This window comes from Moschus berezovskii, chromosome X (assembly GCF_049115385.1).
Source record: "Moschus berezovskii isolate FMDL1 chromosome X, NW_MosBer_1.0, whole genome shotgun sequence".
Classification (NCBI taxonomy): domain Eukaryota; kingdom Metazoa; phylum Chordata; class Mammalia; order Artiodactyla; family Moschidae; genus Moschus; species Moschus berezovskii.
The window spans coordinates 126,018,907-126,036,626 of record NC_142488.1 but is presented as its reverse complement, the minus strand read 5'-3'; the positions used below and the strand labels follow the sequence as shown (position 1 = coordinate 126,036,626).

At 40.5% G+C, this 17,720-nt stretch overlaps 1 protein-coding gene across 6 annotated transcripts in view; it reads right to left on the bottom strand.

Moving 5' to 3' along the window:
- Positions 1 to 623: 623 nt before the first annotated feature.
- SAGE1 (sarcoma antigen 1) overlaps positions 624 to 17,720 on the bottom strand; it is a 62,090-nt gene continuing 44,993 nt past the window's right edge. Inside the window, exons 10-17 of one of the 6 annotated variants that reach the window (XM_055393831.2) lie at positions 17,071 to 17,181; positions 14,651 to 14,869; positions 13,546 to 13,669; positions 12,079 to 12,221; positions 10,155 to 10,389; positions 8,186 to 8,560; positions 7,250 to 7,343; positions 624 to 6,555 (exon numbers count right to left, since the gene is read on the bottom strand). In XM_055393831.2, the coding sequence (XP_055249806.1) occupies positions 6,453 to 6,555; positions 7,250 to 7,343; positions 8,186 to 8,560; positions 10,155 to 10,389; positions 12,079 to 12,221; positions 13,546 to 13,669; positions 14,651 to 14,869; positions 17,071 to 17,181 (1,404 nt within the window). In that variant the 3' untranslated portion in view covers positions 624 to 6,452. The remainder of the gene's footprint in view (positions 6,556 to 7,249; positions 7,344 to 8,185; positions 8,561 to 10,154; positions 10,390 to 12,078; positions 12,222 to 13,545; positions 13,670 to 14,650; positions 14,870 to 17,070; positions 17,182 to 17,720) is intronic. The other 5 variants (XM_055393829.2, XM_055393832.2, XM_055393826.2 and 2 more) reach the window with 5 other exon arrangements.

Genomic DNA, 17,720 nt, shown 5'->3' with positions numbered 1-17,720 from the left:
TCAATTTCAATCTGAATTTGGCAATAAGGAGTTCATGATCTGAGCCACAGTCGGCTCCTGCTCTTGTTTTTGCTGACTGTATAGAGCTTCTCTATCTTTGGCTGCAAAGAATATAATCAATATGATTTCAGTGTTGACCATCTGTTGATGTCCATGTGTAGAGTCTTCTCTTGTGTTGTTGGAAGAGGGTGTTTGCTATGACCAGTGCATTCTCTTGGCAGAACTCTGTTAGCCTTTGCCCTGCTTCATTCTGTACTCCAAGGCCAAATTTGCCTGTTACTCCAGGTGCTTCTTGACTTCCTACTTTTGCAATCCAGTTCCCTGTAATGAAAAGGATATCTTTTTTGGGTGTTAGTTCTAGAAGGTCTTATAGGTCTTCATAGAACTGTTCAACTTCAGCTTCTTCAGCGTTACTGGTCGCTGTGTAGTGGAGACACAGTAGTGGAACTCTCTGGAAATCTGCCCTCTGAAAGTTACTGGAAATCTTTCTCTGAGGTGACTGCCAATGTTGTACATGGGCAAGTGTCTTACTAGAAACACTCTGATATATTGGGTTTGCCAAAAAGTCCATCCAGGTTTTTCCGTCCTAGCTTAGAGAAAGAATCAAAAGAACTTTTTGGCCAACCCAAATAATACTGCCTGAAGGAGGTCTAAAGGAGGCTTCTTGTTATGGAGTGGTGTTGGTCATATTGCTCTGCACCAGTCGGGCCCTGTAGAAGCCATGTGAGGGGAAGATCCTGGCGCTGGAGAAGCCTGGTGCCCGGCAGAAGCTGGCTGTGCCCACAACCCAGAACCAGGAAGCGAATCTCTTGCTTTTCACTGTCTCTGGCGCCCTCAAGTGGTAGACGTTAGTAACAACTGCCACAGGAAAAAAATGTCAAGGGCCCAAAACATTTTCACAGAGCAGGACGGAAAGGTGAATTTGGAGCTTACAGGCAATTGAACCATCACACTTTATTGACAGATTAAAAGAGGAAAGTCATACAATTAGCCTAATAAATGCATACAGCACATGGGATGAGATGCAACAACTATTCATAAAGAAAAATTTGAAAGCATTTGTTCAGAAGGTTACACATCAGAAATCCATAGCATACTGTATTTCTATGTGAAAAACTGGAAATATTATTTTTAAGATTAAAAACAAGACAAGGATGCCCACCATCACCCCTTCTATTCACTGCAGGAGCTGCTATAAGCACCTCTCAGTATTCTCATGCCCACTGATTAAAGTCAATGGAAACTACACCACCTTAATTCATTTAGGACTGCTAATGGCCATGAACCTCAGGAGTGAGAGGCTGGGTCACTTCATCATGGAAAGGACAATCACCAAGGAAAGAAATTGTGAGGGTAAGAAAACGTGGAATGGGAAGTAGAAGTAACCACAAAGCCATATGCAGAAACAAGGACTGTAATGATTATGAGTATCATTTATTTTTGTATGAATCGACTCACATATACATTAACCAAATAATATCTAACACCCCTTCATCTCCTTATCTTCTGACACAAGATGTGTTATTAGTTAATTTTATTTTTCAGTTTTTAAGGTGCACGATATTAAACTGGGGTGTGAATCAGGTAAAGAATGAATAAGACTTAAAAGATATGACTTTGTGCCCTCTTTCAGAGATGCGTTAGTGTTCTCTTGGTTGTAGGTGGGAGAAATGTATCCGGTTAGGCAGAATCATGACTTTGTTGTTTCTATTTAAAGATGAAGTATGGTTTAAAGAGATGTTCGTAAGTAGAAAGATGACAAGAGGTGCCCGTTGTAAACTGTCACTTTGGTTAGGTGACTCACATCACAGACACTTCTACTTCCTGCATATTTTCGGTCAGAGGGTGCCACAGAGGGACTCTGGAAAGTCGGAGACAGTGGTGGAAGAGAAGCAGCCACCATTTTGCAGCTCCCACATCAGTTGCTATCTGCAGATTCACCTTCTGGCATGAAGCAGCAGCTGGGTCTGCAATTTCTTTGTCTTCCCCCGGATTCACTCTCAGTATCTCTATCTTTTGGACCAGGTGTTTATGTTTAACTCTGGGAAGTAGAGCCTTAGTTTCTGCAGGTATTTTGTCACCAGGATCAGAGGCAGCAATAACAGAGATGTATCTGTCTGTCCTTATCGGGTTCTAGATCATGTTTGTGGTTTTAGTCTGTTTTCCTCCCTACCTCTGTTGAGGTGACAGCATCCTTTTAGTTTTATTTTTTGGTCATGCCGCGGCTTGCAGGGTTTTAGTTACTTGACCGAGGATCAAACCTAGGACCCTGGCAGTGGAAGCATGGAATCCTAACCACTAGGACACCAGGAAATTCCTTACAGTTTACCATTTTAAAATGTACAACTCAGTGGCATAAAGTACCTTCATAATGTTGTGCAACCATTACAGAACTATCTTATCCTAAAACTGTTTTACTACTTTAAGACACAGGTGAAAGAAATCAAAGATGACATAAACAAATGGAGAGACATTCCGTGTTCCTGGGCTGAAAGAATCAATATTGTGAAAATGACTATACTACCAAAAGCAATCCACAGATTCAAGGCAATCCCTATCAAATTACTAATGGTATTTTTTACAGAACTAGAAAAAAAATTTCACAATTCATATGGAAACACAAAAGACCCTGAATAGCCAAAGCAATTTTGAGAAAGAAGAATGGAGTTGGAGGAATCAACCTTCCTGACCTTCCTATACTACAAAGCTACAGTCATCAAGACAGTATGGTACTGGCACAAAAACAGAAATATAAACCAATGGAGCAAGATAGAAAGCCCAGAAATAAACCCATGCACCTATGGACACCTTATCTTTGACAAAGTAGGCAAGACTATACAATGAAGAAAAGACAGTGTCTTCAATAAGTGGTGCTGGGAAAACTGGATAGCTATGTGTGAAAGAATTAAATTAGAACCCCTCCTAACACCATACACAAATATAAACTCAAAATAGATGAAGGGCCTAAATGCAGGACATTAAACTATACAACTCTTAGAGGAAAACATAGGCAGAACACTATATGACATAAATCACAGCAAGATCCTCTGTGACCCACCTCCCAGAGTAATGGAAATAAAAACAATAATAAAGTGGGACCTAATTAAACTTAAGAGCTTTAGCACAGCAAAGAAAACTATGAACAAGGTGAAAACAAATGAAACAGCTGACAAAGGATTAGTCTCAAAAATATACAAGCAGCTCATGTAACTCAATACCAGGAAAACAAACAAACCAATCAAAAAGTGGGCAGAAGACCTAAAAAGACATATCTCCCAAGAACACATACAGATGACTAATAAACACATGAAAAGATGCTCAATATCACTCATTATTAAATATATGCAAATCAAAACTACAATGAGATATCACCTCACACCAGTCAGAATGGCTATCATCAAAAAATCTACAAACAATAAATGCTGGAGAGGATGTGGAGAAAAGGGAACCCTCTTGCACTGTTGGTGGGAATGTAAATTGATACAGCCACTATGGAGGACAGTGTGGAGATTCCTTAAAATACTAAGAATAAAACTACCATAAGACCCAATGACTCCACTACTTGGCATATACCCTGAGAAAATCATAATTGAAAAAGACACATGTACTCTAATGTTCACTTCAGCACTATTTGCAATAGCTAGGACATGTTAGCAAACTAGATGCCCATCGACAGATGAATGGATAAAGAAGCTGTGGTACATATATACAATGGAATATTACTCAGCCATAGAAAGGAGCACATTTGAGTCAGTTCTAATGAGGTGAATGAAACTCGAGCTTATTATATTGAGTGAAGTAAGTCAGAAAGAGATAAACAAATATCACATATTAACTCATATATATGGAATCTAAGATGTGTGTGTGCTCAGTCATGTCCAATTCTTTGTGACCCCATGAACTGTAGCCTGCCAGGCTCCTCTGTCCATGGAATTTTCCAGGCAAGAATACTGGAGTGGGTTACCATTTCCTACGTCAGTGGATCTTCCCAACCCAGGGCTTGAACCTGTGTCTCCTGCACCTCCTGCACTGGCAGGCAGATTCTTTACCACTAGTGCCAGCTGAGAAGAAAAGCTACGACAAACTCAGACAGCATATTAAAAAGCAGAGACATCACTTTGTTGACATAGGTCCATATAGTCAAAGCTATGGTTTTTCCAGTAGTCATGTACGGATGTGAGAGTTGGACCATAAAGAAGGCTAAGCGCTGAAGAATTGGTGGTTTCTAATTGTGGTGCTCGAGAAGACCTCTAGAGAGTCCCTAGGACTGCAAGGAGATCAAACCACTCAATCCTAAAGGAAATCAACCCTGAATATTCTTGGAAGGACTGATGGATGCTGAAGTTGAAGCTCTAGTACTTTGGCCACCTGATGTGAAGAGCTGACTCCTTGAAAAAGACCCTGATGCTGGGAAAGGTTGAGTGCAGCAAGAGAAGGGGACGACAGAGGATGAGACAGTTGGATGGCATCACCAGCTCAGTGGACATGAGTTTGAGCAAACTCTGGGAGACAGTGAAGGACAAAGCAGCCTGGTGTGCTGGAGTTCATGGGGTCGCAAAGAGTTGGACAAGACTCAGCAACTGAACAACAACCACCACCATCATGAGTGAGTGGGTAACACTTTACTTGCCATAAGCATGTATCAGGAGCTTATTCACTTGTCTTTTTCATTTTTTGCATTTTTTTTTTTTTTTTAGGAGCATAGGCTCTAGGCACTTGGGCTTCAGTAGTTGTGGCGCCTGGGCTCTAGAGTGCTGGCTGAGTAGTTGTGGCAGATGGGTTTAGCTGCTCGGTGGCATGTGGACTTCTCCTGTACCAGGGATTGAATCCCTGTCCCCTGCATTTGCCGGTGGATTCCTAACCACTGGACCATCAGGGAAGCCCCTCACTTGCCTTTCAATGCTTTTGAGGAACATCTTTCACATAGCTGCTTCTCTACACTAAGAGTTTATTTTTTTAATTAAAAAAAATTTTTTTTGGCTGCACCACATGGCATGAGGGATCTTAGTTCCTGCATCAGGAATCAAACCTGTGCTCCTTGCAGTGGAAGTACAGTCTTAACCACTGGACCACCAAGGAAGTCCTTATAAGAGAGTTTAGAGTTAGACAAAAGAAAAGCAATCAATCCTATTGGTCAGTCCTTCAGGGAGGCCTCTGGACAGGTTTAAACAAACACAATTCCTTGGGAATAAGGTCTATTCTCCTCCCCTTTGAGCCAGGAACCCTCAATTGGAATGCAGGCTGACATCTTCAAGACCACTGTTATACTGGGGAGGGGAATGAGGCAAGAATAAGTTAAAATGCTACCAGATTCTCCTATCACATTTCAATGGGTCTTCTTCTGACTCAACATTCACTTGGTTGCTGCAAACCTCTATCTTCCAGAGTCCCAGTAAACTTGATTCCAATCATTTCCCCCAGTGTTCTCAGTGTTCTGGAGTACCCCACTCCACCAGTTTTACCAGTATCAGTTCGGTGAGTGACATTTTGAAGTTTACATCATTCTGCTAACATCTTAATTACATTGGGCACTTTTTTTTCTGAAAGGAGTTACAAATCACAAGAAAGACAAAACTAGAAATTTCTCAAGCGTCAATGACCTTGTGAAAAATCAATAAAATGATTTATTTTATATATGAAAAGTCAAAATCTCTTTGTACACTTAAATTTCTGCAAATACAAACATAACAATACTGCTCCATAAAAACTTTTGTATAAACATTAAAGAAATGTCTACATTATTTTTTCTTTTAGTGCTTCTGAAGCACAGAATGCACAAGTCCACCTGAACCCTTTCTGGCGTCACATGCAAGAACAAATGTCAGGGGTGAAGGTGGCCTCAGGTGTACTTTGTAATGTCTCTAGACAAATTAGAAGACAGTTGGAGGTAGATCGTTTGGTGACTCTCCCTGCCCCCTCCCACGGAGAAATAAGTTACCCAAATAGCAGCTTTCTCACTCTTTGATCCAAACTGTCCTGAATATTGCATGGTTTTAAAGGCACAACTAGGAATTGTTGAAAACTTCGTTCAGAACACACACAATTAGCAGTTGGACCCCTCTTCTTTCTAAATGACACAGTAAGAGCACCAAGTAGTGCTCCATCTGCAGGTGGCCCCTAGTCACTCTAGACATGCCCAGGATGACCAAGCTCAAGAGTGAACCTTTACCACTTGTGTGTGTTCACTGAACTTAACCTGCTGGATTAATCATATCACCTCCCTCAATTGGGAAAAGTAACAATAAAACAACCAGTTAGTACTTTCAAAGAAAACATAGGGCCAAGCCAGCTTTTACTGCCAGAGAATCAGAAAATGAAGTGTCATTGCTTTTTCTTAACCTCTGGAAGCCAGTTCCCTTGACTAAAACATCCTAGGATGTTCAACAATATTCCGCTCTGTCCTACAACACAGAGAACTTGTTCTTTTTTCCTCCTTGGTCTCTGTGGTAACATCATGATCTGCTGTTGATGTGATTAACATTGTTGAGAAGGTGATAGGATTCTATTTTTTCTAGTACCTTCTCAAGGTACTGAATTAAGACTCGTCTTTTGAACCTAAAAAAGAAAGAGGAATTTTATTAACCAGAAGGTCCTTAAAGCACTGTGTGGGGTACCAGTTGGAACTGACAATCTACATGGGAAATAGAAAATGTATCTTCATGTAAGGATGGAGATTAGCTAATACCAAAAGTACCAACTGAGAGCCCAAGCCCACCTCAGACTGTGAAGAGTCCAGAAAGCTCCCATAGACGGGTGAATGAGCTGGACTTGGATAATAGCAATCTAAATGCCTCTGGAGATAGCTGTAACTATGCATGAAGGCCAGGGCTTACAAAAGAAAGGCAGGATCAATCCCTCTGCCTGTCTTACATTGGGTCCTTATGCTCACAAAAACACACAAGTGACTTCCCTGGTTGTCCAGTGGAATCTGCTCTGTAATGCAGGGGACACAGGTTTGATCCTTGGTCCAAGAATTAAGATTCCACATGCCTTGGGGCAACTAAGCCCACACACCAAAACTACTAAGCCTGTGCTCTAGAGCCCAGGAGCTGCAACTACTGAACCCAGATGCCGCAACTACTGAAGCCTGCACACCTTAGAGCCTGTGCTCTGCAACAAGAGAAGCTACTGAAATGGCAACCCTGTGCACTGCAACTAGAGAAAGCCTGAGCACAGAAAGAAGACCCAGCGTAACCAAAAATAATTAAATAAATAAATAACACAATGAAGAGTTCCTCTTTACACCCACCTTGCAGCTTCCTTGATGGTAAATTCAACAAATTGTTTCTTGACTGCAAGAGGTCCTTGTACTCCTTCAAGCAAAGTGAAAATTCTTTCATACTCTGAAGATATTAAAAATACTATTATTGTTAAAAATATGGATGGAAAATAAAATTCAATGTTTACACATCCTCAGCAATCATCAAGACATCTGCACGTATCTGCTAGGGAAACCTGTAAACACTAATCAAATGTGGTTGGCTGAATGATGCCCGACTCCCCAAGTTGTCCATGTCCTAATTCTCAGAAACTGTCAACATATTACCTTATCTTGCAAAAGAGACTTTGCAGATGGGATTAAGTTATGGATCTGGAGCTGGGGAGATTATCCAGGTTTATACATGGAGGCCCAATATAGTCACAAATATCCTTAGGAAAGGGAGGCAGTAGAGCTGGTCAGGGAGAAAAGATGTAAGGGTCGGGGCAGAGGTTAGAGAGGAGCTACATTGCTTGGCTACACTGTTGGCTTAAGAAGGGGCTACATTGCTGGTTTAAGATGGAGGAAGGGGCCATGAGTCAAGAAACAGAGTCAGCCTGTGGAAGCTGGAAGAGGTAAGGAAACAGACTCCCCCTGAGCATCCAGAATGAACACTAGCCTGCCAACACCTTCATGTTAGCCCAATGAAAAGAATTTCAAATCTCAGTTCCACAACTCTAAGATAATTCAATTTTGAGCTACAAAGTTTATCATAACTTGTTACAGCAGCAAAAGGAGATTATTACAATAAGTAAGGAGGGAAAACCAGAAAGGTGTATTGAGTTGTTTAGGTAAAACAAGAGGAATCATTTTCAATTATGTGAAAGTCCAATATTTCCCCAAAATTCACCTTAAGAGTTACCCTGAATCTATATCGAATCTTAAAATGATTATTATATTATTGATAGATGTTCTTCTACTACTTACTTCGTCCAAATTTTCGAACTTCCTTCATTAATTGGTGTTTTATATCAGCATTGATTCCTTGTGCCATAGCAGGAGTAATCTGCAATGTACTTGGTACAATTTCCAAAGCAGATGTTACTGAAACTTTTTGATCATCCACAGAGACGCTGCAGTTCTTGGTTTCTCCTATAAGTGCATTACTCCCAGGTTTGTGAATTGGGCCATCTTCCCTGAGACTAGTGAAATCATCAGATAGAGAATCCACTTGGTCGGGTGGGATATAATCTCCTGCCATATTCATAAGCTCTGGTGAAGCAGATTTTGACAAGAAACCATCAGGTGAGATCTGACCATTTTCCATCTTCTCCTCATGAACATCGTGAGTGACAGTAACACCTGGAAACCAAAATGAGAAGTTGAGCTGTGGGGTAGGTGTGTTATAGTAACCCCAAAGGGATATCATGGTGCTCCTCAGTTTTGAGGAAATGGTTTCATAAAGCAAGAGACAGTACCAGATGGAGCTCAAGACCCCTCAAATTGAGCTCAGGAAGGTAATCTCCATGGCACCAAGAATACATATGGAAACAAGACAGAACAACTAATAAACAGTCTCAGATCCCTGGCACTGAGGACTTAGCTGCAGCTTGTGCTTTACAAGCTGAAAAGCAGCAAGTCTCACTTGATGTCATGGTTTCTGTCATTTACCTATGAAATGCCATGCTCTACTGAGCTTGACACCAGATTATGTGTGCCTGCCTCAAACTCCCTCCTCTCTTCCTTAAAAGTTCTGAGGAAACAGAGGTGGTGACCACTAGATCTGAAGGCTTTATATGTCCTCCATCACCCCAATTCTCTGCCAGTACATGATCCTCCTTATCCATCTTTTCTGTCTCAGAAAAGTGAATTTCTTTTTACTCCAGGTCTGACATCTCTCCTCCATTGACTCATCATCCTCTGTGCTGGGCACCATGCCAGGAGCTAGGGGGCAGCCTCCAACAGCACACAGAGAAACAATCCCCGCCCTTATGGAATGTCCATGCTCATGGAGAGGCCAGGCAGGAAGTGTACTATAATCCAGAAAAATAATTACAGTTCAAATTCGTGTTTGGGGAGAAGCAAGCAGGGAGGGACAGAGAGCAGGAGGGGGAGCCCCAGTGGATCACGAGGTCAGACAGATACTTCTGAGCAGGTGTCCTTTGGGCAGAGGCTGGAGGAGGAGGGAGAGCCGGCCTGTGCCCATGCAGAGGACACGTGTTAGGAGAGGATGGTGGGCCCAGGTCGTGCAGAGCTGGTGGACCGGAGTCAGGAGCTCAGATTGTACGCTGAGTGCCGAGGAAAGGTAATGAGGTGTTTTCAGCATGGATGTGGCGTGATCTGATTTCTGTGTTGATATGATCACTCTGGCTGCAGGTCAGAAAATGAGTTAGATGAGGTTGGAAAGTAGAAAAATAAAAAGCTATTGGAGTATCTTGGTAACATGATCGCAGCATAGATCAGAGGAATGGAGAGTAATGGTAGGGTGTGGGATTTATACTTGGCACCATCCAGTGGAGTGGAGGAGGTTGGGCCATACTGCACTGGGCTGGAGTGAGGAGAGGAGATTAGCACAAAGACAGCACCAGCCTTTACTGACCCAGTGCAGACCCAGCCTTTCCTGAGCCCATTTGCTCCTACTGACTTCTGCAGCAACTCCAAATTGCTGCACCTCCTTCAATCTTGACTTGACAAAGTCAACAGGCAGATCTTCCAACATTTCTCCATCTTGTGTTAACTACTATGTAAGTAGGCATCTTCCTCCCCTCATATAGATGGAGATCCTTGAAACAAGGTCTCTCCTCTCACAGGGTGCTTTGTACCTACCACATGGATGATTAATAATGGCTTATTTAATGAACAAAAACTGAATACAAAAGAAATGAATATAAAAGAAAATTGTTTAGTGTCTTAGTCCTCTAGGGGCCATAAGGAAATCACAACCACTACTCTATACCTGTATATACAAGGGTGGGTTTTATGAGGTTTGAATAAGATGGGAACCACGAGGCTGAGGGTGGTCCCTTTCCGCCCACATGGTTAGTTACAGTAGGTGGTGTTTGTGGTTTCCTCAACAGCAGGGACATACTCCGCCTTCTCTTAGATGACAAAGGACTGTTGAGTTCTCCAGGACGTTTCACTTTGTTTTGCGGCCCTGCTACAAACTCATCTGCTTCATCAATCATCATTCCCTAGAAAACATCAATGAACATTGATTAGAGAGAACATTAAAGAGAACGTTAAAGAGAACATTGCACACACTCTTCACATGCATATATGATCATGCATTATGTCAACAATATAGATCTTAATCATGGGCCAAAGATTTGCCATGCCTCACACAGACTTTTCAGAAAACACTACTCAGTTTTAATCCAGTCTAAGTGGAACAAGGGGTCAAACATAACACAATCAGGATTAACCTGAAAGCCTGGGGAATAAGAAACTCTCATCAACCAAAATGGAAATTAACTGACAGTTACCCTTCTGAAGAAGCTACAAACCATTTTGCATCAACCCTTGGTAAGGAAATCATTCCCTTTTGTGTGATTTAAATGCATCCTTAAGAAATATTGATAATCACTATGCAGAATGCCACATGTAAATGGTGACAGATAGGTAGATGGAAAATGTCATTCCCTCAGTAGCAACCTCACAGAGATTCATATATATTCACCTTGGTGCTGGACACAAATGAAGGAGGGGGCTTTTCACCCCTGGGAATAAAAGATGAGAGACAGCAGTATAGAAGGTTAACTAAAAGCTGTTCTCATCCAAGGGTAACCCAGGAAAATGCACTCCCATTATTTGAATAAAACCATGATAAATGACTTTTCCAAAGCATTCCCCAAAGCAAAACAGTACAGAAAGAGGAAAACATATTCACTGAGCATGTACCACATGTCAGGTAATGTTCTAAATGATGTACAGGTACTAACTCAATTCTCCACAGAGCTCTATTAGTTAGATGTCATAGTTATCTCCAGTGCTACCAATGACAAAAAACAAGACACAGAAGATTAAGAACTCTAGTTAACTGAGGATTCAGGTAAAGTAGAATACTTTTGGTCCAGTTTTTGTTACAGAAGATATTATTGCATGTTCTGCACCTTTGTAACAATGGTTTCTTTCATGATTGCAGATATAATTCTCATTTGTCTTCACGCTTATATCATCAAGTCAGCATATCTCTCACATATACACACAAAGATACATACACACACACATGCGTGTGCACACACATCTCATGTTTATATCCCTTGTAGGACAAGCCAATAAAGCAACATCACTTAGTACTTCATATTTCAAGAAGAACACTTAATAACTGTCTAGATAGAGCACTAAAGATCTGAATAATGTAAACAAAGGAAATAAATGGTGATCTCAATATTGTAGGAATTAGTGTGTGGAGCTGGGAGTAAATACAGACTCTGGAGCTGGAGGTTCAAATCTTGGCTCTAACTGGCTGTGTCACTCAGGGTGAATCATTTGACCACGATGAGCTCTGATTTCTTCATATTATAGGGCAGACAGTTATACTCATCTGCAGAATGGTTGTGTGCATTCAATGTTATCATTTAAAACATCAGCCAAAAAAATGTTTTTGGCATTGTGCTTTGTACCATTTATTAAATAAAAAATAAAATAAAATAAAACATCAGCTCCTATTACGTATGCAGTAAATGCCAGCTACCATTTTTTCACCAACATACTCTTCCATCAGGAGGCTCCCACTTTCCATTCACAAAGAGCCCTGGAGACATATTTTATCTTTTAAACAAACAGAAGTACGGCCTCTGACTTATATACACCTTGCCAAAAAGGAAGGAGTTATTCCAAGAATATCATGATTTACGCAGACATAGAACTGGGTATCCCACCTTCTTATCTTGTTTAAATGGATTGCCAAAAGTATGTAGTCTTTTCGGTTGATCTGGATCAATCTCTCGAAGTGGAGAAGCCAATGTCTTTAGATATTCTTGATAGTTACCCATTTGTGCGACTGGAACACTATGAAGAGAATCTGCAAAATCACCAGAAGACAAACAGATGCTCTACACATGTTCTATAGTTGAAGTGTGTGTGGTCCTTCTGAGAGGACATGATCATAGTCTGGTTTAGCATTGTGTATCTTAGCAACCGATAGGCTAAAATTTTGAATCTAGCATTCTAGGATCTAAAATCATCTCTCTTCATCCCATTCATCATTCAGTCTACCATCACCACGGCCTACAAGGTCAAATCCCTAGACCAAGAACAACTCCCTCACTCTTCATCGCAGGTTTGAGAATGGGTTGACATTCCCTATACTACATCCCAACTCAAACCCCAATATTTTGTGTTTCAAAGAGCCTAGGCTCTCTGGCTTTCTTTTATCATCTAGAGAATCTTGGTTAGTGGGCCATACCCTTTTGGAAAACTTGATTAGATCTACAGGCTTTCTTCCTAAAAAAGATCCTGCTGCTGCTGCTGCTAAGTCGCTTCAGTCGTGTCTGACTCTGTGCAACCCCATAGACAGCAGCCCGCCAGGCTCCCCCGTCCCTGGGATTCTCCAGGCAAGAACACTGGAGTGGGATGCCATTTCCTTCTTCAATGCAGGAAAGTGAAAAGTGAAAGTGAAGTTGCTCAGTCGTGTCCGACCCTTAGCGACCCCATGGACTGCAGCCCACCAGGCTCCTCCGTCCATGGGATTTTCCAGGCAAGAGTACTGGAGTGGGTTGCCATTGTCTTCTCCGAAAAAAGATCCTACCCCCCTCAAAAAAAATACTGACATATAATTTCAGGAGGTTGGCCAGGCTAAGATTTGCTCATTTTAATGGACAAATGACACTGTTTAAAATGAACAAAATGGAGTCAAGGGGAATTGTACATCATCATCAATTACCCTTGACAATATCAGATTCATTCTTTTCCTGTAAATGAGGAATCTGGATTGAATTTACCAGAGCAGGCTAGGTGGTATAGTGTCAGGGTGTACAATTTCCAAATTCTGATAGACCTAGTTTCTGCTGCTTTCCAGTTCACTAGAACTGGGGAAGCTATTAAAATGCTCATTCTGAGTTCCAATGTCCATAAAAATGGGCATAAAAACAGTATCTATCTCACGGGGTTGTTTTGAGACTTATAAGAGCTAAAGCATGTGTAGTGCAATATACATGCTAATTAATGCCCACTTCCCCTTAAACCCAAGAACAATAAACTTATGCTAGTAGATGAAGGGATTTAGAGAAAATAGGTATTATAAATATTAAAGTATTACAAAGTAACGTACGCTTTATGCAATAAACACCTTCATGTTAGTCAGACTTGACATTTTATCAACAAAAAGTACTTCTTTGTTCACTTACCTTCATCTTGTCCGACAATAAACTTGTGTGTTTTCAGCAGATTGGATCTCATTCTGGTTAACTGGTCTAAAAGATCTCTACGTGGAATATCATAAGCATTTCTATATGTCTGAGGTTTCAAATCCTATTTGAAATGAAACAATTTCAGTTACTCCTGAGGCTTTTAATATAGAAATGTAATTCCTAATCCTCTTAAAATCTTAGCAAAGAGAGGGATATTCATTACAACTGACTTCAGTACAATTTTGGGGTGGAAAATTCACCTTTGCTGGCCCTGTTCTGAATTCTACTACATCCACGTAGCTTTAAAACCACTGGGAATATCCTTTTAAAAGTATACCATTTAAAACATCAGATCCTGAGATCTGTGCCTGTGGCAGCCTTGTAGGCCCACTGTTCGTAATCTAGATGCCCTCCCCTGGCAGCCATGGAGAGGAGCTGATGGGATGTCTGTCCAGGAAGCAATGACTGATCCACAAGGGGTACAGTGATCTGAGCACCTCCAGCCACAGTACCTTCAGGATCTGGGGCAGCGCTGGAACAGAGGCTGTGCTCTTTCCAGCTGCCCCCAGCCAGTGACTGAGAATGACAGGGGATGTTCAGGCCTGGCCAGTTCTGCCAACGTGGACCTCCTCTATGGGATCTTGTGGTGCCAGGGTTCCCTGTTGGGCTGGCCAAGACTTTCTACAAGCTATACTGATGCCTGAAGCTCTTCATACCCATTCCTCCTTCCTTCCCCCATTCTCTCACAAATGTTAGTTCAGCAGTGTGATCTGAAGTTTAGCAGACACTTGGTCCACCCCAAGGATCCTTGATATTTGGTCATACTTGGTGCTGTCCAAAATGTTCATAAGACATGTAGTACATACCAAGAGTCCTTGATACTTGGTTCTGTCCATTTGGCATGAACCAAATATGACTGGACCAGATTTCAAGGGCCTTTTCGTGTGGACCACATGTCTTATGGATATTTTGGATAGGACCAAATGTTCTGCAAGGGATCTGAAAGCTCTCCTCATTTGTTCCCATTCCTTCTCCCCTTTGTCTTTCACAGACTTTATCTTCCCCCCACCACCCCCAACAAGCTATTTATGTCACAATTTACCTTGTTTAAGAGCCCTACTTGGAAGCCAGCAAATTCTTTGGTGTTCAATTCTGTCAGTCTCGGTGCAGTATCCCCAATGATTTCTTTCAATAGTTTTCTAAAGTTTTTATTGTGAGTCAAGGAAATACCACCTCCAGAATGATTTTTCACTTTGATTCCAATTTCCTGGGGAGGTTTCTTCCCCACTGATGCTAGTATTCGTTCTGACTCTACTTTGGTCTAAAATGAAAGTACATAGTATGTTATAAAAAGAGCTATATTATCACTGTTGCTTTTACTACTTAAGAAAGATGATACTTTAAGAACCCCACTGAACAAACAAATTTAAATTACAAATCACAGAAAAACAGATAATTAAACATTTTCCTGTGCTTCTCTGTATTACCATAAAGAACAGAGGGGGCTAGAAGGACCAGTAATACATTTTTTTCCTCTTCTCTAGTGTCAAAATTATGACTGAATCATGGAAAGAATGAAAACCATGGGTAAGAATTACATTCATAGATATTTGAAATCACATTTTGCTACTGTAAAATCTAGTCTAAGTCAACATACTAATTTCGAACCCAGTTATAAATGGTAAAACTCTGCATTTATAAAATTGCACTAGTGCTGAAATTCAGATTACATAGATTAGCATTGTATCTGAAAAAACTTAGAGTGTTTATTTCTAATATCAGACCACTCACAAAAATGTGATACTTAATTTAACAAACATTACCAAGTAAGTAATTTGTAATAGTACTCAAGTTCATAATTCACAACAAAAAATCCTCTTAATAGACACTATTATATCATATTGATAAATATTGCTTGAGAGTGCATTATAGCAGTATATTGGGCATATTTTGTGATTTACATACATCTGAGCTGGTTCAAAGAACACTGGTGACATAGAATTATTAAATTAGTAAGTAAATTAGTAATTAGAGCTAGTATAAATTAGTAATGATCTTTTTTTTTTCTAAAAGGTAGAATTCCACCAATGTCTTGTAATCCCAAATTAATTTTGAATTTCTTGTGGTTTAGTCAGAGATATTCATTAATTTTCTTTAATTATTAGAATGAAGTATATTTATTATCTTTTTAAAAATTTAGTCATGAAATAGGGGATAAGAGCAAATGAAGAGTCTGTTTCCGCAAAGGGTCCTAAAAGCCCATTTATAAAACTATACAAGCAATGTGTCCCAGAAGGTCCCAGAACTTGCATGAGTTTCAAGTCTGTTCACTATTCTTCCTTCTGGCCATACCTTGCTGACACAGCCTTAAAGGCCTAAGGCAAACATCAAATAAAAAAATATATAAATCAAGAGATCAATCAATAAATAACCAAAACAAAACATTAACACCACCAACAAAAATCTATTAGCAGAAAGGAACGGAGTTAAGGGGACGCTTGGTAGATCAGACATCTGGGTTTGCTTTACTCTCTTTTGAATCTATAAGCACACTGGACTGGTAGGAGCTGGTAAACTCCAGACTATACTTAAGTTTTTGCCAGTTCCTAGCAAGGTGTGTCAGCATCCCAAATTGCAGAGTCATCTATGTTCTTTGGTGTCAGAAATCTGACACTTATTTACTTACTACTCTCTGTTTGCTAAAGGCCCAGCTTTGAAACATATCCGACTTGAAGTATTGTCACTGCAAATGCTACTACTAGTCCCTACCTGGGAATACGTTTGTGCATAAGAACAAAGTTCAGCTGCTGCATTCATTTGTCATATAACATAACACATTTGTGTGGCAGTAAAGCTCTAACTCAGTAGTTCTCAAGCATTTTCACCTTGCAAGAATGGGCTAAGTAGAGGTGAGAAGTATGATAAGTAGGGGTGAGTGGAGGATGAGGTACTAATAGAGAGGGGCAGGCAAGGGAAAAGGTGAATAATGGTAAATGAGGTGCGGGTGTAAAGGAGCAGAGGGCGGGCCTGCCGCCCTCCAGAGTAAGGCACGCTGGCCTCATCTCCCCCTCTGCAAGAAGAAGCATGCTGATATTTATTGCTTAACAATGAATTTCAGGCGAGTCATTTAATCACACCATGCCTCAGTGTGCTGACCTAAAACGGGGGATGCTCTAGCCCAATGTGATTTGAGGAGAAACTAGGTTGAGGATAGACAAAATGTGACCCATGAGATAAATCTATTAAGCCTCTGCCCCTCTTAGGCCACAAAGTATCAACCAGCTTGGGGTAGAACAAACTGGCAAGCAAAAGGAGAAATGGCACAGCATCCAATGATACTGACAGACCCTTAACTGCAGTTTAATGGTGAAGCCAGAAGCCATAGAGAATCACATTACTGCTAATTCATAAAGTGTAGAAATAGATACACATTTAATTTGAAAATTACAATTACACTAAAGAATAAGGAAATGCACTTCTGAGGGCAAAGGATTTTTGTTTGTTTGTTTTTACCAATACTACCTGTTGGCTGAGTTTTTTAAGGTAAGAGATAACACTGTAACTAAGTCCACAATCTAAATTATCTGATATCAGATTTGGAGCTCCCATCATCCTTAGTGCTTTCTTTAATGGCTATAAGGAAACAAAATACACAACAGTAAGAATAGAATAAATCTTAAAATACTCAAAGTTCAGTTATAAGGGGCAAAGGGACATGATTCATTTCTTAGAAGTCAAGGTGCTGCACATAAAACCAAACATGGAACATTAAAAAGTGGCAATGAAAATAGCAGAGAAGTAAGGAGCAGAAAGTAAAAATCAGAAGAGCGTGGGATAAGAAGAGCAAGTAACAGCAAATTCAAACAGGTAAATTGCTTTCAGTCTTAATTTGCAAGTCATAAAATCATTTCACATTACATTTAATTGTGCACCCCATTCCTGCCATGGTAACTACTAACACACCCGAATTTCTCCTCCCAGTGACACGAATGTTACCACTTGAGATTCTGCCTTTTCACCTCTAGAAACTTGGCTTAAAGTTGACCACATCCACCTCTGAAATGATTTTGATAATCTTGATTTAGATTATATGACCAGTTCAAAATAATTGTGAATATTTTTCTCAAATTGTAAAAATCCAAATGACACCAAGTCATTTTTTCTTTTTTGGG